The 21,752-nt window shown below is 34.5% G+C and overlaps 1 protein-coding gene across 7 annotated transcripts in view; it reads left to right on the top strand.

The window, feature by feature from the left end:
- Positions 1 to 191: 191 nt before the first annotated feature.
- The window catches only part of LOC128015617 (putative tyrosine-protein phosphatase auxilin), a 30,631-nt gene continuing 9,070 nt past the window's right edge, over positions 192 to 21,752 (top strand). The window contains exons 1-11 of one of the 7 annotated variants that reach the window (XM_052599624.1): positions 192 to 637; positions 4,621 to 4,756; positions 10,752 to 10,887; positions 13,430 to 13,479; positions 13,854 to 14,002; positions 15,564 to 15,686; positions 17,193 to 17,326; positions 18,140 to 18,334; positions 19,131 to 19,239; positions 19,403 to 19,482; positions 20,256 to 20,449. In XM_052599624.1, coding sequence (XP_052455584.1) covers positions 4,744 to 4,756; positions 10,752 to 10,887; positions 13,430 to 13,479; positions 13,854 to 14,002; positions 15,564 to 15,686; positions 17,193 to 17,326; positions 18,140 to 18,334; positions 19,131 to 19,239; positions 19,403 to 19,482; positions 20,256 to 20,449 — 1,183 coding nt within the window. In that variant the 5' untranslated portion in view covers positions 192 to 637; positions 4,621 to 4,743. The other 6 variants (XM_052599622.1, XM_052599623.1, XM_052599621.1 and 3 more) reach the window with 6 other exon arrangements.

Raw genomic sequence — 21,752 nt, 5'->3', positions numbered from 1 at the left:
CGTTCTACCTAAAAGCGACGTGGCATCTAACCAGCTGTAAGAAAGGGTGTCCTCTGGGGGGTGGGATGCGCGTTAATGTGTAATAACGTTTCCAAATCCTACTACGGCAAAGGCTTGCCTCATGAATATTAATAAGGTAACATATAACAGACGCTCAGAGCTGCTGGACGTTCCAGGAAGTTTATCGAGTAACGTCACCATCATCGAATTAATATTCATGAGCTCAGCTTCAGTAAAGCCACAAAAAGAAAGAGTAGCACATACCGCCTGTGTCTGTAGGCTGCGTGCGTCATCATGGAAGACCCGAACGTTTTGAAAAAGGGAATCCAGTATGACACACAGCTAAAATTATAATCATCCCTCCCATAAAAAAAGAGTCAAGTCTGACTGCTTAGCCTGTCACTTAAAATAAAAGTACAATAAATCAGCGATAGATTTGACGCTACTGACAGTCGGCTGTGGATTTGGCTTGTGGGTTTTGATTCGATGATGCTGAAGTAGCGCTTATTCAAGACGCAGCACGATTCGCTGGGATTTGCGCCAATCTGACCTTTGACAGCCAGCGGATGACAAATGAAAGGTCAGCGTTTCTGACATCAGCTGGGGCATCGGAGAATGATATACAGTGCATCTAAAGGTAGGAGGAAAACGCTGTTTATAAACCACCGAGTGTGTTTATTATTTAGTAGATGTAGTCATTCAGCATTGGATGAGACATCTTTGACATTACGTAGTAAATTGTTATTATTATTCAAACCGTCGTTGCTGCCGTGATGTCACGATCGATCCCGAGGTTGGATTTTTATCCTTATCTGCATATAAATAAGTAATATGTTTTATGTAGTGCCATAGGCGTTTTGTTTAGATGTGGTCTTCTTCATGTCAACATCGCTGCAGCATAATATCGCATTTGTTAATTTTATATGACGACGGGCCTGTTTTTAAGAAGCAATAACCTAACGTTACATGAGTCACGACATGCAAAGCAGATCAGCTGATCGGATGCATTTCGACACTGATGCATAGGAGGCGATTGTTTAATAGTCATAATAACAACCGTAGCTTTAGTATTATTATTTAGAATGATGAACCGAGATTTCGACAGAAGATTAACGATGACCACATTGAAAAATTCTGTTTTAAGATTGTTGATGATTTGTAACATGGTAGATGGTTTTAAGATGGTCTAAGATTGGCTTATTAGCAGGTGTCATTTAACTTGAAAATCTTAAACTGTCGTGGTCTTTTATTTGTTATGATTTGTATGCATTCATTAATTTACGTATGTATGTATGTGTGTATGTAGCTAGCCTAGCTAACTATCTTTTCCAAGATGCTACAAGAAGGTACCATCATGGAACATCTGCTGACTGGTTTAGACGAGCTAATGATCATCTTAGACCAATTGGAAATCAGCTATATATTCTAAAACGTAATTTTCCAACAGGGTAATAATAATAATAATAATAATAATAATATATATATATATATATATATATATATATATATATATATTTATAAAATTTAGACTTGTTTTATTTTTATTTATTAAAAAAGGGGAAAAAGGACCCTCTAACACTTGCACTCTCTATATTAGTTTTCTATTCTTACTACTTGTTTTCTTTTTTTTATTATTTTTACAAAAAATACCCTCTAACACTAGCATTCTTTATTATTTTTCTATTCTTTTGACTTGCTTTATTTTTATTTAAAAAACGATCTTCTAACACTAGTGTCCCCTATTCATTTTCTGTTCTATCTGCTTGTTTTCTTTTTAAAATGGTAGTAAATAGCACAAGATTAAATAATCTCATCTGATCCATCTTTTCCTCTATGTATAATGGGGAGAAAAAATCACTGAAGTTTGATCAATGACAACGAAAGAGTTATGTATTTGATTGCATTTGATTTATGAGATGTGTAATCTCTAATACACACAAGGTCAGTTTATGGCTGTCTAAAAGGTTAAGGGAAACCCCTTGCATCCTAATGGAGCTGTGCAGAAGGGTGCTCTTACTGCCTCTGTTGCCATGGAAGCAATATTGCATGTCCTCACAGTCTCAACTTTACATTAGAATGTTTCTCATGACTGATGATGTTGCATATTATTCATCTGAATTTACCAATTTCAGTTGTATGCATATATAATTTTTTGAAACCAACTGCAAATAACTATCGGTTTCATCTATAAGGTTTCCTAAAGGGTTAATGCAACCTAAGTAGTTTCTTTTAAGCAAGTCACTACAATTTAAGGTTTCATAGTGTTAAAAATTAATCCAATCCCAGCCATGAATCCAAGTCCACTTCATTCAGCCTACTGTACATATTAACCAAGATACACTGTGGTCTAAGTGTCACCTGAATCCCTTACAGTGTGTGAGAGGTGTGTTAGCTTTGTTAATAGTTTCATCATATTTGTTGTACTATTATACAGATGCCAGTTTGTGAATATGAAGACTGTCTTTTAAACATATGAAAATAAAAAGAGAAAATAATGCTGAAAAGAGTAAAAAAAACATCAGTGCTTCTTATTTATTTTCTCTGGTCCACTCTTGCTTTCTACAAAGGTATAAACTACTAGATCTGAGTGGTACAGTGAATTCTTTTTTTCTTTTTTCTTTTTTTTACTCTTGTAACATTATCAGTGACAGATTATCAGACATTTACATTTATAAGCCTTGAAAATGATCACAAGATGTGTTAAAAAACAACCTTATGTGAGTGTAACATTAACTCCTAGACAAGGCCAAATGCTTTTCTATGAAATCATTTTTGCCAAGAAAAAAAAGAAAGGTAATGTGACTTTTTTTCCGAAAATTGCAAGATATACATTTCTTGCAGTTCAGAGTTTACACTTCACAATAATTTTTTTCTTCTTCTCTAAAGTTTCACTATTTCTTTTCCCTTTTCTGCAATTGAATAAAAAAATGTAATTGATGATTACTACTCCGGCTGCTGGTGGGGGTTTCTTCTAAAAAATATAATGTGCATTATGCTTACCATTTTCTCAGCAATTGATTTTCATTATATATACTAAAATAACAATACTAACATTTTCTTGCTCTTCAAATAGTACCATGAGAGTAAATCAACATTATCATATATTTTTGTCTTTAAAGTTTGCATTTCAAGTGTCCTCCAGCTGACCCAGGTTTACTTAGTTGTTTTTATAATGGTAAAGGTAAACAAATAAATTAGAGTTAGCGTTAAATTGGTAATTAATGGCAGACAGAAACCAGAGCCTTTCTTTTGGTGACACTTCCTAAAGCTGTGTTCTCAGTCTCACTCTTCTCAAAGAGTTGCCCGGGCTCCAGCTCTCTTAGGAGAAAGCATGTAGCCCTAGTGGCTGCCAAACAAGGGGGCTGCATGAAGGGAAGCATCAAGTAGCTCAATTAGACATAAACTATCCTACTAGAGAGGAAGTCTTGGATTGCCTGACTTCCACTGGCAAATCACTGACCACTATATCCGAGTTAAGCATAGACTATAAAGCCGTAAAAGCATATTTTTGTGCAACTGCTTGGCACAGAAACAATGCAAAGCCCATGGAAACAAAATTAATAAGTAGCACTATTTACTTAGCACTGCAGTGTACAGAAACAGCCGAGACAAATTTAGGTTTGAACTAAACAGCCATAAAAGTGCAGTTGGTTTGTCTTTACTGAAAAAAAAAGGAATTTTAACTTTTACATACCGCATATGCATGCCTTATCATAAAGAGCCTTTAGTGTTTAGAAATTACTTGTTCTGAAATGTGTATTTGTACATGCAAAGCAAAAACAAGCAGATTTGAACAAGAATAAGCTGTTTGCTGAATCTACTAAATGAATCAATAAGATTCTATGACTAAATCATAAACAGAAACTGCATATTTACCCCCAATTTCTCTGTGCAGATATTTTTGCATGATGAATTTTAAGTTTTAAATTGTATTATTTTCATGATAGTTAAGCACAATTCCATCCTAAATATTCATTTATGTATCTTAACATTTGAAATAAGTTTTGTTTGCTTGATTTCTATTATTATCAATGATGAATCATATTATTGTAATACAGTAATATTTAACAACTTTTATAGTAATTAATTAACTTTTACTGTAATACAGTGATTTTTTTTTTTTCAAATTAAATCATGGTAAATGTAAATGTGCTTAATTGATAAGGAAATAATGTTGCAATGCAAAATAAAATATCTTTCTTGCCTGTATATATGATGGCCGTCGTAAAAATGTTTGTTATTACTATCATTGAAGTTATAGATCTGTTATAAATTAGTTTCACTGAAATAAAGAGATATAAAGCAGGCACAGGATGTGGATAGAGGGTGCAGAGAGGGATGTTCACTGGCTGCACTGATTGGCTGCTGGCTCTGTGTGTGTGCAGTGTAGTAAATGCGGCGCTCGATGACGCATCCCCTCTTCTCTCCTGCAGCTAGCGGCTGTATGTAGCGGGACATTAGGCTATTCCCTCCCTCCGAGCTGTCACATAGAACATGTGCATTCCCCTAGTCTCTTGAAATCGTCGTTGTCGTACGTCTATGTGATTCCCAATTGTGCTCATGAGCCTGCTAGGTGGCTACAAGAAAAAGAGCAGTTACGATGGCTACGAATCTTTGCAGCTGGTCGATAGCAGCGGAGACTTCTGCACCGGGGGACGAAGTGGTGGCGGTGGCGGTGGTTTGACGGCAGTGACCCTCGGCAGCGTTAAAACAGGCCCTGCGCGACAGGACGACTACAGCACCATGGACAGCTCAGGTATGAAAACCGAGTCGACCGGTTGGCGCTTGCAGGCCAGCCGCTCCTTCATCTGAAACGCATCAGACAACCTGTTTTGTGCTTGTTTTTAAGACATGCTGGTTTCCTGTAAGATTCCAAGGTGGTGGATTAAATATTAGTTGTCGATATCCGCCGGAAGCATGTGTTTCATGTCGCCTGTTCGTGTGCTGTGTCATGACAATTGATCAAAGTCACTGAGCTGGCGTCTGGGAAACTACAGTAACTACTTTGATTGATAGTTCACAGATGAACTATTGAAATTCGAGTATTGTGAATTAGATATATGTGTATAAATGGCGTTTGCGGTTGCCTCGTACATTGAATGCTATGCAGGACCATCCATGGATTGCTCAGCATGCAGTTCGCATTGGACGTGCATATAGTTGGGTTTCTTGCATACAGTTTTGTATGGACTTGGATAGCAATACTTTTGGTTGTCTGTGTTATACTGGGATTGCTGCTGTTTTACTGCAGTGATTTGAGATGAAAGGTGGCCTTCAGCACTGAGGAAGAGCTAGTGTCAGATGTTTTAGTCCCAGCTGATGTCTGCTTCTGGTGTTTTTGCATGTGTTTGTGAGAAAGAGAACTTATAGGATATACCGCAAAAGGGTGATTTTTTTTGTTTGTTTTCTTTTTGTGAAAACAGTGGTAACCTGGATTATCTTGAATAAATATTTCTACTTGATTTAGCCCATACAATGTATTTAATTTTGTTGGTATAAATTTGATGTATTTAGGTTTATTCAACAATATTAAATAATTGTGCGAATTGAATTAAACCAGTTCATTTAGATGTTACCATTTAGATGTTAGCCCCTTTCTCCATTGATCATAAGGTGATACGCTGTAAAAAGTGGTAACCTGCAATTGTTACCATAAAGAGCTATTTCTACCTGATTTTGTCCTAAAAAATGTTTTGTTGGTATAATTGAATGTATTTATGTTGATGTATCAATATATTCTATAATATTTTTGACTTAAAACCAGTTAAGACCATTTTTAGGTTACCATTTTTCTCTATTTCAGTATTTTCCCATTAAAGTATGCACATGGCTTTGTTAAATATACTCTTATCTTACAATATTTTGCCTGTAAAACCTGTCTTTTAAAATACAATGGTATGGTTAACAATTTATATGGTTAATTGCTTCTTCTGTCTTTATTCAAAAGGCAGTTTTGACTCAATATACCATTAGGTTTGCATCATGAGGCATTACCAGTTTGGTGTTATGGGATTTGTTGTGATGTAATGCTGGGTTGTTACATCTATGACTACTTTATTGCAGTGGCCATGTTTTTTAGCATGCACCCTAGTCAGTGTATTTCAAGTGCGAATCTAATATGCACTAATTTTAACAAAAATACTGTGCTTATTCAAACCTCTGTTTATTTAGTTTTATTATTCACTTTTGAATTTTATGAGAGAATTTGGAATGTTTTAAATTGCTGCTTGAAAGGACAGTAGCTTTGTTTGAGCCTTTAGGTGATCTATAATTGAAAAGCCAGTCGGATCTTGTAACAAGACACACAAGCGCACAATTATACCCGTAAACACACAAGGGGGTTGCACGTCACAGAAGAGCTCTCTGTGACTCAATGCTGCTGAATTAAAAGGAGAAAAGAAAGGAGGATTGTGACTGAGAATAAAAGAGGAAATGTGTTAGGAACCAAATTTTTTTATATTACAAATGCACTGACCTGATCTCTGTGCTCAGGACAGCCCTGTCTCTCTCTGACACACACATACAAGTCCTCTTGGGCTCTTTGTGCAATTAAAGGGACACTGACTTTGAAGTCAACTGCACTCCTGCGTATTTGCTCACTTAGAATAGCGCTCCTCTGTACCTTAATGGCAAGTCTGAAAGGAAGCCCACTCTCTGGTTGGGCCCACTGTTAAAGCAATGCCAGACCACCCTGTTCTTTTAGATAAAACAAGAAGTTGGAAGCAGAAAAATGCTGACATGGTTTTTATTTTTTTATTTTTTAGAAGTTCACGGTTTACTGGTCAAAAATAGTAATAGTACAATTTAGCAGTACTGGTAAATATTATTGCAATTCATAACTTTCTATTTGAATATACTTTAAAATGTAAATTATTTGTGTGATGACAAAACAGAATTTTCAGCAGCCATTACTCCAGTCCGTCACAGGATCCTTCAGAAATCCTTCTAATATGCTGATTTTGTGATCAAGAAACATTTCTTGTTATCAGTGTCAGTGTTAATGCAGCTTCATATTTTTTGTGAAATTCGTAATCCACTACCATTCAGGTTTGGGGTTAGTAAGATTTAAAAAAAGGGAGTTTATAATGTTACAAAAGTGTTCGATTTCAAATAAATGCTGTTCTTTGGATTTAATTATTATAATTTTTTTTTAATTAATCAAAGAATCCTAAACATTTTTCTTTTTTTAAAAGACTGGACTTACAGCTGCTGAAAACCTTTGCCATCACAGGGATAAATTACATTTTGAAAGTGAAGTGAAAGTGAAAGTCATGACATTTTGCCAAGTATGGTTACCCATACTCAGAATTGGTGCTCTGCATATATATATATATAACAGTTACTTTAGATTCTAATACTATTTAATACTATTTTTAGTAATTATATTTAGATTGTAATACATAATATTGCTATTTATACTGTATTTTTTGATCAAATTAGTAAGCACAGGGCTGAGGTGAGGAAAAAACTTAAATAATCCAAACATTTGACCACCTTTTATATATTGTAAGCAACATTGCTGATATTTCATTATAGCACAGTATTATGTATTTATGTATGTATTTTTCGGAGGCTCTTAAAAGCCTGAATTTTCACCGCATGACCCAACATTTTAAAAACACAGGCAAATATAGACGTGTGTATTCTTATTATATTTCTCATCCCTGTGAAGACACAGGATGTTTTATCCTAGCACATCTAAAGAGAGCACACTAAACACTAACAGCCTTCTCTAACAGCTGCAGCTCTTTCGAATGAAAAACATTTAATCCGAGTGTAAGTGCACAAGTGTTCAGCTGCAAGGAAGTGATCCGAAAAGAACAGAGAAATGACAGAAAATTACCGTATGTTTATAGATGTTGTCAACAGTTCAATGTGCTGACAGTTCAAATCAGTTTGGATGTGTACATACAACCTGTCTTTGATAGATAAGAAAAAGCACAATAAAATTGTTTTTAAAAATCAGTAATTTATTAGCCATTAGGACAAATTGCATTGCTTCGCTTCAGTGTACTTAGAAAATGCTCTTTTCTTTTCTGTCTTATAAAATATCCCCTTACTATTTTGGTGTGAGAAAACTGCTTCAAATGATTCAGTGCATGAGTGAACTGTTCTAATGACTCAGACCGAATCGTGAACAATTTCAGACCTTTTTGTTTACCCGTTTGACCCATTAGATCAAAAGAGTGATTCATTCGCAAATCTGGCTCGATAGTTTTGATTCTAAGAAGCTGATAAAAAACACACACATGACTTGATTGCTGAAATTTTATCTGAGAAAATGATTCTCAGGTTGGTATGCAGTAATCTTTATTGACACGTAAGGATTTATCAGGGCACACAGCAGTTTTTCACTGGGACTCGTGCCTCATTAAAAATGATCTTGGCGATGCCCTTGCTAGAGAAGCTGTCACTGAGGAAAAAGATGATACAGTACTGATGTATTAGATTTTTATTTTCAAATGTTTTATATGAAATATTTATTCATTTGAATTTTTTTTTATGCATTGGTTGAATGAATGATACAGTGACTCACTCAATAGGCATTTACTTGTTTCATTCCTAAATAAAAAAAAGTGTGTTTGAATGAATCATTTGAATGAATGACTCATTCATAAACTGTCATTTGTCTCCACCTACTGTCATAAAAGAAAATTAAAAGTCATTTCTGTTGGAATGCTATTAGTCCAAACCGATTTGAGAGCTAGAACTGTTGTATAAACTTTTATAATGATAATTTTTATCATCAATAATGATTATTACCTCTTATCATCGGTATGTTATAATTACCTTTGCCCTACATGTTTGTTTACAGTGAAATACAGCATAGGAGAGCGTATCTATTTTATATGTTTACATTTCTGATAGTGTAAATATTGTTTATTTAACTAAGAAAATGTGACTGGGACATGAATTTACATTTGATTTACATAAATCAGAAATATAATTTCTTTTTTTTACTATTTTATATTTTTACATTAACAGTATAATCAGTATTATATTTATTAAAGCTAAGTATAAGTCTCATCAAGTTAGTGTTTTTAAGCATTTTACATTTAATCCAAAATAATAACTCAAGCCTGTAGCAATTTATACAATATATTTTATTTGTGAACTTATGTTGAGCTGTTATTTTTTAATAGTTAACTCTTAATAGTTAACTCTTATTTTTTAATATTTTTTACATTTTTCATATTTTCAGTAAACATTGTTCACAGACACAGAGATTTACTTTACATTTTACTAAGATGATTGCTCACTAAAAACTTCCACAGCTCATGTTTTCATGCCATTTAAGTCTTATTTTGGCATAGTAAAGTGGTTATATCTAAGTGTGTAAGTTGTTTTCTTACTTTTTAAAATGAGTCTTCCCATTAATGCCATTATATTGGTTATTCAGACTGATTTCACGAACATGAAACACGCACGAGCAAAATTGGCCGGATTTATCGCATATCTAATCATATCGCGATGGAGGCATTGCCTCCCCTCACATGACTTTCGCTCATTCATTCTCAATAACCCTTCACCAAACTCACTGTACACTTTAGGGGGTCTTTTAAAACTCAATGGGCTCAGTGGAGAAGAGAGATGATGGACTCTCATTGTAACTTTATCTGCAGATGTCACTGTTTCATGTTTCTTTAGAAAATCAAGTGATTTATACATTATAAGTTTTAATGTTATAATTTGTAATATTGGCGTGTTTTTGGCACTGCCTTCCTTGCCTCCTCAGAGGAAACACCCCTGATCTGTATGTATCAGAATGCTGATGCATGACAGTGTTTGACCTGAATACTGTAGCCTTCCTACTTATTAATGAGAATTGGCAGACTTGTTTTCAGTACAGTTGTGTGTTTATAAAATCTGCAGCTGAGTGGGAGGAGGCTGAGTCAGATTTTTTGAATATGGGTGTGGTCTAGTGTGCCAGGCATATAATATATAAACTGATATATGTTCACAAACATGCCAGATGCTCATTGTTTTCTCCATTTTCTCATGTCTGTTTTATTGGCTCTTTTCCACTGCACTTACACAAGCACTTTATACCATCATCTAATGCACATTTGACATACAGTAGCATCTTTTATTAATAAGCCTGTTTACAGTATGAGGAAGCTTTTGTGAAACTTGTATAGTTTAGAGGAGCAGGTTATGGACCGGCTTTGGCTTTGAGTATATAGTAACTGCATTTACAAGGGAAACTAAACCTTCAGATAAACACGAAAAGCACATGCTTTGACCTTGAGTTTCCTCTGTGAAAATACTTTTTTTTTTTTGCATGTTATATATGCATGTTATGTTATTTAGTCTGCATGCTAGTCATTGTATAAGCGTATGCGCATGTATAATGTGTGGTCTTGACTAGTGGTTTCGCTTAGTTTATACATGACCATTTCCACTAAAATATTAAACAGCAACTGTTTTTAACACTGACAATAAGAAATGTTTATTGAGCACCAAATCAGGATATTAGAATAATTTGTGAAGGCTCATGTGATATTGAAGACTGGAGTAATGGATGCTGACAATTCAGCTCTGTCATCAGATATTACATCTCAAATTGTATTAAAATAGAAATTGGTTGTTTAAAATGTTATTCCATTTCTTATAAACATTATATTTTATTTATATGTTTCGTGGATATTCCAGTCTATCACTAGTCATGACATGTCAAATGTGTGGTGTCCCATCTGCATGTGTGTTGTAAGATATGAAATTCTGATCATTTGAAGGCCCTCCGTCTCCAGATATGGATGGAAACATTGGAGGGGGACTTTTGGATATGGTTAAAGGAGGTGCTGGAAAGTTCTTCAGCAACATCAAGGACAACCTGAAAGACACCATCAAAGACACCTCTACCAAGGTCATGAACCAAGTGGCCACGTGAGTCCTCATTGTGTATTCATGGTCTTGTGTACATCAATTGTCCCAATGTAAAAAACAGCTTGTTAAACACACCAAACAATGTAGCTCAGTATAAAAACAATAGAAGTCTGTGGAAATTCCCCACCATGACAGAAAAAAACACGAATGTGTGTGTTTGTATTATGCATGTTTGCACTTGTGTTCATGTGTAAGACTTTAGAGAAAACAGAGTCAAGGTCTTTCAATAGAGTTCCTGGTGGCCTAGTTTTGTATAACGATTGTTACTATTAATATAACAGGAGTCCTCAATGTAATGACTCTTTTAGATGTGTGTGTGTGTGTGTGTGCTCTTGTTTTCGTGACATTTCAGGACACAACTCTGTATAATGACATGGGTATGACACAGGTATTACAAGGAGAGGGTGACTTATGAGAACATAACCCATGTCCCCATTTTTCAAAACGCTTATAAATCATACAGAATTCGTTTTTTTGAGAAAGTAAAAATGCACAACGTTTCCTGTGAGGGTTAGGGTTAGGTGTAGGGTTGGCTTAGGGCAATACAATATACAGTTTGTACAGTATAAAAACCATTACACCTATGGGATGTCCCCGCTTTTCACAAAAACAAACGTGTGTGTGTCTGTGTACAACACGGCACTCTCAGGAAAGAAGGTACTAAGCTATCACTTGGTACCCTAAGATACAAAAGCTGAAAGGTATGTCTTTGTACCATATTTACCCCTGAATGGTAAAATACCTTAAAGGTAAATATTGGTACTGTAAAAGTACATACAGTATTAGTACCTAAAGTGAACATATTAGTAACTTTTAAATGGGTACCGCCCAGTGAAAGTTTTGACAGTTTATTTCTGAGAGTGTGACATACAGTAAGTATTTAAAATAGGGTCTATGAAACATGAGAAGAACCAGCAGGGTTCTCCTGTACAGCAGGGAACTCCTGTTAACTCTCTGTCATGCATGTGTGTTTTGTGACCCAGCTGGTTTACTGTTATCCAGAGCATACTCTGGTGATACAGGGGATGGCAGAGCTTCCAGAGCTCCTGAACTATTCATGTGCATTTAGCACTCGGCCAGAAGGAAGACATTCAACACTAATGGGCAGACATTGCATGGTGTTCTTATGAAATGTATAATATTACCCCCTATTGACCCAGAAACCGTTCAGATCCACCAGGTTACCTGTGTTGCTCCTAATTGGGCTCAGATCATTTCAGTGAAATGTAAATGTTCTAATTAGGCACATCAGATCAAATTATATAAAATATAAAAACAGCTATAAAAAAGATAAAAGAAAAAATGAAATAAAAATATATATTTCTTAATAAATCATCAGTATGTTGGACGTTAAAAAGTACCTGGGGACTAAAAAATGGCAACATCCATTTAAGCAGTGAACTTATTTAAATAAAACATTTAATTGTGAAATTGTGGGAAAAAGTGAAATAAGATTTCCACTTTTAAATATTGCGATATAGATATTTTATTTGTCCAATAAAAAATGATTGGGACATGCATATGGCATAATAACCCTGCTAAATTAAAAACTATTTAAATTATCGACATGAGGCATGATGAAAGGAACTCTCTTTCCAAATCTATGTGCCTTTCTCTTACACACACTATTACATTTGTAATGATTAAACAAGCTGCTATTTTCCACCAACATGTAAACAGACAGACAGACAGACCACTGCACAAACACACAAACACTGACCCTGTAAACTAGTAGTGTGTTTCATTCACCTCTTGCACAGAAGCTCAGAATAGCTTGTTTACATATGATCTCATTAGAGAGATTACACACTTCAGCAGATTACTCAGGTATTGTGGGTGTTGTGTAATGCTGTCCAGTATGTCTACAATTAGTGTTAGCCTCATGAGTCTGCGAATATGATGAATATACATGCCAATTCAAAAGTTTCACCGAAGCTGCATTTGATAGTACAGTAAAATACTGTGAAATATTACTACAATTTAAAATAACAATTACAATATTCCATTTTAATACATTATAAAATATAATTTATGTGTGGATAAGATGAATTCCTCCATTCCCTAGTGTCACATGATCCTTCCGAAAAAAAAAAAAAAAATAATAAATTTAAAATTTAAAATGCTCAGGAAACATTTCTTGTTATTATAAATGCTGAAAAAAGGTTGTGCTTCTTAATATTTTTTTGTGGAAACTGTGGTACATTTTTTCTGTTCGTTCTCTGAGGAATAGAACTTAGAATAGAAAAAGGCAGCAGTTATTTGAAAAAGAACCATTTGTAAAGTAATAAATGTCTTTACTGTCACTTTTGATCAATTTATTGCATCCTTGCTAAATAAAAGTATTATTTTATTTAAATGCTGCTGACTTTTGAATAATAGTTATAATTGTATACATATTACCACAATAATATAATAATAATATCATTTTTGCATTTTTAGCAATATCAGAACAATTTAGTGAAATATTGTACCTTTAAAATGGATATGAATATATCTTTTGCTGTTGGTTGTGAGTTTAAATGTGCTTTTATGTGTGATTTAGGTATACAAAAGGAGAGTTGGACATTGTCTACATCACCTCACGTATTATTGGTGAGTAATGTATAATTCTGTGGTAGTGAATGATAACCATGTCCGTATACCACAGTATTTGCATTTCCTCTAAGGTATTTACAAATGGATGGATTTACGTGTATCACATACTGTATGTGTAGACATGTTATGTGTGTGTAGTCAAGTTTGAATTTATTTAATGTAGTTGCTTATTTCTCACCCTAAAAACTTTGGTTATATTTATAAGGAAGTTGGTCTAGTTTAAATGCATTTGAAGCATATCCGATACTAATATTGTCATGTTTGAGTTCGGGCTATATATGCTAAATGCATTGTCACGTATTTGTATTGGCCTCATTGGAAATACTAGAAAGAAATATAATTGTCTCCTAATTTTCCTTTCATTTTGTCAGTGATGTCATATCCTGCTGAGGTGGTGGATATGGGCTACAGGAACCACAGCGAGGATATCCGTTCTTTTCTGGACTCACGGCATGCCGACCACTACACTGTTTTCAACCTGTCACAGAGGAACTATCGGGGGGCCAAGTTTTCCAACAGAGTGAGTGCAATAAGCTGCATGTCCTGACTTACATACTTTCAATCACTTTCAAAGACTGAAAATCACTTAAGCTTTGTTAAACGTCCCATTTGGGAAGACAAAAATGTGATTGCTTAACTACAAACAACATTTGGGGTTTCACCATAAAAGTAAATACCTTTTTAGTATAAACCATAATAACCATACAACCAAAAAAATATGTTAAACTAAGTTAAGTTATTAAGTCAAAATATAATTTAAACATTTAATAAATTTAAACATGAAAAGCTAAATTATATAAGATATTATGACACTCATGAGAATGTAGCTTTGATATGAATACATTTAATGTATATATGAAGAATTATTTTTTCCTCATTCCATTCTATGACAGATTGAATCTAATTTATTTTAACAAAAAATTTTTTTTATTAAAGCCCAGAACACGTTTTTCAGAAGAACTCCAATTGGAAGTATCATGGGCCGAGATATCTTTGTTTTCGTTAAAAATTTAATGGAGGGGTGGGGGGGGTGGGGTAATCTTAAAAATGTATAGCTTAAATTGTAATCCATTTTAAATAAGTCATGTAAAATATTTATACAGCAGTACCCAAAGTCTCATTAAAAAAGAGTGCTGAGTATGTTTTTCAATCACAGCATTGATTGATGTTAGTTTTAAAGTAAATCATTACTTTAAATTATTAACCTATTGGCTGTTTATTAGTGACTATAAAGTACATATTTTGCATGACCATATTCTACACAATAATCCTACCCAATACCCTAAACTTAACAACTACCTTCCTAACTATTAATAAGGAGCAAATTAGGAATTTACTGAGGCATAAGTTTTAGTTAATGGTTTTTTTAATCACGAGAATTGGACCTTAAAATAAAGTGTGACTGCTAAGGGATACTAACTATGAGTTAAAAAGGAACACATTTCTGGTTCTGTGTAAATGAAGGGGTATTTGAGCCTTATTGATGGGGCCTTGGTGTACAGAAATATTTGGGGAAACAATGGTGTCGTGTGGAATTCTTGTTCTACGAAGTTCATTTTTGTCCAGAATGAGACTGGTGGCTAAGATGATTTCTCTTGCGTTATTTAATTAAATATTAAACAGTGCTTTTCCCATTTAATTAAATAACTCCCAAGATTAACTGCATGACTCAATTATTTCCAGCACTTTGGCTGCATGGCTTATTTGCTGCTGTAGTTATAAAGGATATCTTAGTTCATTTTGGGATCACATGATTATATTCTTATTTCAATGACAAAAGGGGAGCAACATTTATATGTTATTTATTTTGACGGTTTGGCTTAAATATAATATATTTCATATATAATGACGTTTCATTCTTACTCAAATCCCTTGTTGTCATAGGATCTTGTTTTGTTGTTGTTTTTTGACATGCTGCTGTTTCATAATGTACATAAATATTCTTTTGGATGTATTTTATCCATGATTATCCAGCTCTTTATTCTTTTTGTATTTCTGTCATGTTTAGTTTTAACTATTTCCTATTTCTCTCACACATCTTCCTATCAGTGACAGTAATTCTTTGTCTCATTTCTCTGTAGGTTTCTGAATGCAACTGGCCTTCCAGGCAGGCCCCGAGTCTTCACAATCTATTTGCCGTGTGTAAGAATATGTACAACTGGCTTAAGCAAAACCCCAAGAATGTGTGTGTGATCACCTGTTCGGTAAGAAGATCTCCTGATGTTCATGTCTCTATGTGTTGTGGACTGTTAAACCAGATTCATTTTCTACATTTGAGTCAGGTTCTTTTCACACTGACCAAAAAGGCTTTTTTTAAGGCTAAATATGACTTAAACCCTTGAAAAAATGTACATTTCAACGTTTCTATTGAAAATATTTTATAGTTTGTTATAGAAAAACAAGTTATGCTCAGAATCCAGAGCCTCGATCATTATAACGGGCATCTTCCTAATAGAGACCTGCAAGATTGTGGGACCCATCGCAGCAGAGTGGGGCACGGGACAACACTTGATGGATTGGTAGAGACTCATGTGTTCAGGATGTGGGAGAATAATTAGGGTGTGCTCACACTAGGCAATCTTAACCCCCAAAGCCTGGTTCGTTTGACTAGTGAGATCGTTCCACTTAGCAGTTCATTTATTCCTTCTCTTTCTAACTTGTACTTTATTTGAACAATGTCTAAAACTTGGTATTACAAGCACTTTCTGTGTCTGTTTGCCTCTTTAAAAAGAATCACTTTATGTATCCCCAAATTGTAAGTCGCTTTGGATAAAAGCATCTGTAAAATGATCAAATGTAAATGTCCCTGGCTCGGTTGGAAAAGCGCTGGGATGGAGATCTTCTGATGCATGCTGCATGATTGCATGAATATTTCTGATTGGCAAAAAGCGATAGATCTGTACAGCAATATATTGTGAGAGGGACATGGGGACGTGGGTTACCGCATTCCATACAACTCAAAATAATAAACCACCAAGTTAACAAAATGATTCATTCCACTGTGTTGAGTGAGAACGCTTCTCTGCTGTCTTCACGTGCTATTGGAAACTTCCTTTTTCCAACTAAAAAAAGTCATGATTACGAGCTTGTTGTTTTCTTTTCTGTTAAAAATAACAGTGGACCATGGTTTGTGAATGTTGATGCTTAGCCTAAATAATTTGATCGGGAGCATCCCGCCAGTGAGCAATGGACTATTCATGATATTCACAATTTATTAATAATAATAAAAAACTGTGTTAACGCATGATAAAATAATTGTCGGTGATAATCAATTAATGCATAAAACGATAATAACACTTTATATATATATATATATATATATATATATATATATATATATATATATATATATATACGGACATACACTCACACACTCACATTGTTTATTGTTACTCTGTATATTTATTTTTCATGTCATTACTTGTTTTTTATATAATACTTAGGCAATATTGTATCATGGAAAAATGCTAATAAAATACTTAAAGTGAAAATTTTAATTTAAAGAGGGAGATGCAGACACACACACACTCAAACACACACACACACACACACACACACATCACAAAAGATGCTGACAGCATAAATTAACTTTAATAATATTATATTATATAATATAATGGCTCTTGAGGGCCAGAGTTGAGAACACCTCATATGATATGATATGATAAATCTGTATCCAAGCCTGTCCTAACACTTGTTTGCTCTTTCAGGATGGCAGAGCTCTTTCAGGCGTGCTGGTCTGTGCCATGTTCTGTTTCTGCCACCTTTTCGCCAACCCGGTGCCAGCCATGCAGCTTCTCAGCGCCAAGAGGCCTGGATCTGGCCTGTGGCCCTCCCATAGGAGGTACAGTACAACCCATCAGATTGCTCTGAATATGTATAAATGGAAAAAAAAAATTACTGAATGATATAAATACTCAACAATAATACTACAGTGAATTATGAACTGATAAAATGTATCACTTTGTGCAAGAAATGTCCATTTATTTTCCTGTCAGTTGTAAACAAAAAATAAATTGTTGTTATTCATAAAACGTATGTCACGTAGTAGTGCTGTAAAGAGCACACAAACGAAGGAGAGAATTCCACAAAATTATTTTAATTATAAATCCAAGGAGCAAACAAGGCAGGCGTAGCACAAACACAAATGTAAGCATTACAATACAAATAACCGATGTCCTGACATTTCATCCTACCCATCAGATTGTCCTACCAGGGCTTACTGCACATGTGCACATCAATACCGCATCAATTTTCTCATGCTGAACAACGCATAATTACTGTATCTGCATTACTGTAAGGGTAGGTTTAGGATTGGGGTAGGTGTACATGTTAATAAAGCATAATCTGTTGGGTAGCATTTTTTGTTGTTGCATTGTGCTACCTACTGTTTCAATGGGAGGTAGCAAAATCTGACAGGGTAGCACCAATCATCAGAATACCAGCATAGGAACTGAACAAAGCATGGAGTATAAATGCCAAAGCAAGTGAGGGACTAATGACTAAATTAATGCAACACAGGTGAACAGAATGACATCATTTAACTTCAGGAAAACTAGGTCAAGGGTCAACTAACAGACACGTGACAGTATGTCCTACACATGGTATTTTTCCCAAACCCACTGACAGTCTTGTTTATGTGTGTTTATTTATTTAGGTACATAAGTTATGTATGCAGTTTAGTCTCAGAGAAGCCAACCATACCACACTCCAAACCGCTAGCCATTAAATCCGTCACAATGAGTCCTGTACCTTGCTTCAACAAACAGCGCAGTGGCTGTCGGCCATTTTGTGACGTACTTATTGGCGAGACCAAGATATTTTCTACAGCTCAGGAGTACGAGAAAATGAGGTAAGCCTGTCTATATACAGACACTCTACTAACGGTTCCTTTAAATATAATCTGTGTAACTGAAATGATATGTAATTAATGGTCATATAGCATTCTATCAAATGTGGCTCTTTGTAGTCTTATTGTCAGTTATGACAAAATTTTTTATTTCATATGTGGTTTGGAACAAGTCATACAGCCAGGGATTAGCAAAATCAAGAATAGAAACATTCCAAAATCCCATTAATGCGTGTGAATTTAAATTGAATTGGCCATGTCTCACAGGAAGTTGAAATGGAGTGGAATTGATTGAATTAGAATGACAGGAAGAATTCACTAAATTGAATTTCAAAGATATTCAACATAGTCACCCAACAGATCATTACAAAGCAAACTAAACATGATGACATTAAATAAGCATCTAGTCATCTGGATACATTTAAAAAAATAAAATAAAATTTCCACCATATGGTCCATAAAATTTTAATTAATTTAATAAATATAAGTTATTAAAAAGATATCATCTAATGTTGTTGGAATGTTGAAAACCCCCATGTGTTGTTTGTATGCTGAATACATTCATTTATAATACATACAGAAAAATGTAATGTATTATTAAAAAATACACTAATGGCAGATTAATATATGCTATTCCATTTTAATTATACTTCCATGAAATTATTTACTTTCATTTTATATTTTATTGTATTTAATAAGGCATTTAAGAATTGCGTAAAATATGGTTTATGTAGCATTTAAAAATGATAATATTTTTTGTATACTAGTGAAGTGTCTCTTCATGTTTGTTGCTCTAAAGGGAACACAGAGTTCAAGAGGGCAAAGTGGTCTTTCCTGTGGGAGTGAGTGCCCAAGGAGACGTGGTGATTTCAGTCTATCACATGCGTTCCCATGCACTACAGGCCAAGGTATGAGACTGATAACTAAATGTTACCCCTTTTTAATTTAAAGCTGCAGCAGAGAAGAAAACTATAGATGAGTCAGAATTTGTAGGCTTTTTGTTCTTGCTTGTTGTTTGTGACTGAAAGGTTGCAACATCTTGGCAGTGTATAATGTCAGGTGTGTTCGCAGGTAACAAACACCCAGATATTCCAGATTCAGTTCCATACTGGTTTCATCGCCCCAGGCACCACTGTCTTAAAGTTTCTGATGTAAGTGTTTTTATTCACTTATTTCATTATCATGACATTGTAGTCTGAAGCAGTTAATCTAGCTTTCCAATTGATGCTAAATCCTGCTCCACATAATGTCTAGTCATCCTTTGCCTTTTACGATCAATATATCTTGTTAAGACAATAACTCTGGTTTCCATGAAAAAGATTTCTTGCTGCTTTATCATGTGGTTAGCACATCTGATTGGGGTATAAAACTTCTTCAAAAATGTAATTTTATACAACATGGAATATTTGTGCTGTTATTATAGATTTGTCACACCCCAGAACTATTAAATACACTGCTAAAAGGTGATTAAAAATGATTAAGCCTTTCTTCCTTTTTATATTTTGAATGGACTTTTTAAAATGAATAATTATTAATTAAAATATCATAACTCAATCTTCTAGTGGAAAAAGTCAGACTTCTCGTTAGTGACGTATGCAAGACTAAGTATGCTTAAACACCACCCCTTCACAATGGACTAAAATCTAATCAACAGCCAATGCATGGAACCAAGACCTGACCTACATTTTTGATACGCATGCATCATAATACAGAAGTAAAGATCAATCACTTCTTCCATTTCATTGCAACTTTAAATATACAGTATTGTGTGATCAGTATAACACCCCATCATATAAACTTTCCCTTATACATTCATAGAAATTTTAACTCAAAATATTTGAAGTTGAAAAAAAAAGTTGATGGAAATGTTGTTTAACTATTTGTAGCTCTGCACTTAAGTCTGTGTGTGTGTGTGTTTATCCAGGATGGAGTTGGATGCATGTGATTCTCCAGAAAAATACCCTCAGCTGTTTCATGTGTTGTTAGACATTGAGGTTGAAAGTACAGAGAAACAGAAAGATCTCACCCCACCGTGGGAGCAGCTCCCCACCAAAGACCTGAACCCAAGTGTGCTTTTCTCCTGTCATCAGGAACACCAGGATGCACTTGCTATTGCAGGTAAAACATAAATCCTGTATATTACTATGCCATTTAATGGGCTATACAACACAACATTTTTGTTTGCTGAATATAAAGTTAAAGCAACATTTTTGATAATTTTTGGCCATTTAGTTATGCCATGTTATGAGACTTTTGTATCCATCAACTCAGAAGTATGAGAACTGTAAAACATGTAGTGTTTAATTGAAAAAAAAAAAATCACCCTTTTAACGTATTTCAGCAAATGCATAAATGTTTAATTGAAAAAAAGAAATCACAATTGTTGGAATTGTTTGTGTTTTTTGAATATCATAAATAGTGTAAAGTTTCTTAAGATTACATGACTGCATTTTTTTTATCATAAATACAGTAAAAATAGTAATAAATTGAACACTTATTACTATTTAAAATAATTATATGTTATATATTTTATATTTTGAAATGTAATTTAATCCTGTAATGGGTTTTACTCCAGTCTTCAGTATCACATGATCCTTCAGAAATCATTCTAATATGCTCAAGTCCTCATTAAATTTTTCCTAATATTAGCAACATTGAAAACAGCAGTTATTTTATCATTTGGATCAAAATATTAATTCATTAAAAAAACTAAATCGGCAAAGGGTGACAAAATGGCCTTGTGGAGTTTGGTCACCATTAAGAGCTCAGTAGTTTGTCCCTCAATAGTCTCAACCTCAGACGTCACATCCACAGATCATTGGCTTAACGTCAGATGCATACGGCACACAAAAGTGGTAACATTTCAGGAGTTTCGAAGTTGTCGGATTGGTTAAATTATACAGGATTTCCGGTGGACACGTCGCGTTCTTTAACGTTCTGCCTGGATACAAAGATTCCGTGATGCCAAACCCCCTCACGAAAGAACGTGAGTTTACAACAGTTTACAACAGTTTACAACTGTGACGACAAGCGCTTATCAGGATCAACTAAATGCTAGATTTTCAAAAGCATGTGAAATATTTGAAGTTTGTGGCATAAAATCTTTAAAGTATGTACGTATAAATTTTAAACACCGGTTTGTTATGTCGACATTTCCATGCCCCAAAACATCACGATGAACGAAACAAACTCTGATTACCGTATTTTCCGGACTATAAGTCGCACTTTTTTCATAGTTTGGCTGGTCCTGCGAATTATAGTCAGGTGCAACTTATTTATCAAAATTAATTTGACATGAAACGAGAGAAATGAACCAAGAGAAGACTGAGCAGCATAGAGCGCCCTCTCGCGGCTGGAGACGGTAATGTTTTCTCTTGGTTCTTGGTTCTAAATAAATGCGATTTATAGTCCAGTGCAACTT

Source organism: Carassius gibelio, chromosome A6 (assembly GCF_023724105.1).
Source record: "Carassius gibelio isolate Cgi1373 ecotype wild population from Czech Republic chromosome A6, carGib1.2-hapl.c, whole genome shotgun sequence".
Lineage (NCBI taxonomy): Eukaryota > Metazoa > Chordata > Actinopteri > Cypriniformes > Cyprinidae > Carassius > Carassius gibelio.
The sequence above is the reverse complement of the archived record's forward strand: the minus strand, read 5'-3'. Positions and strand labels throughout refer to the sequence as shown.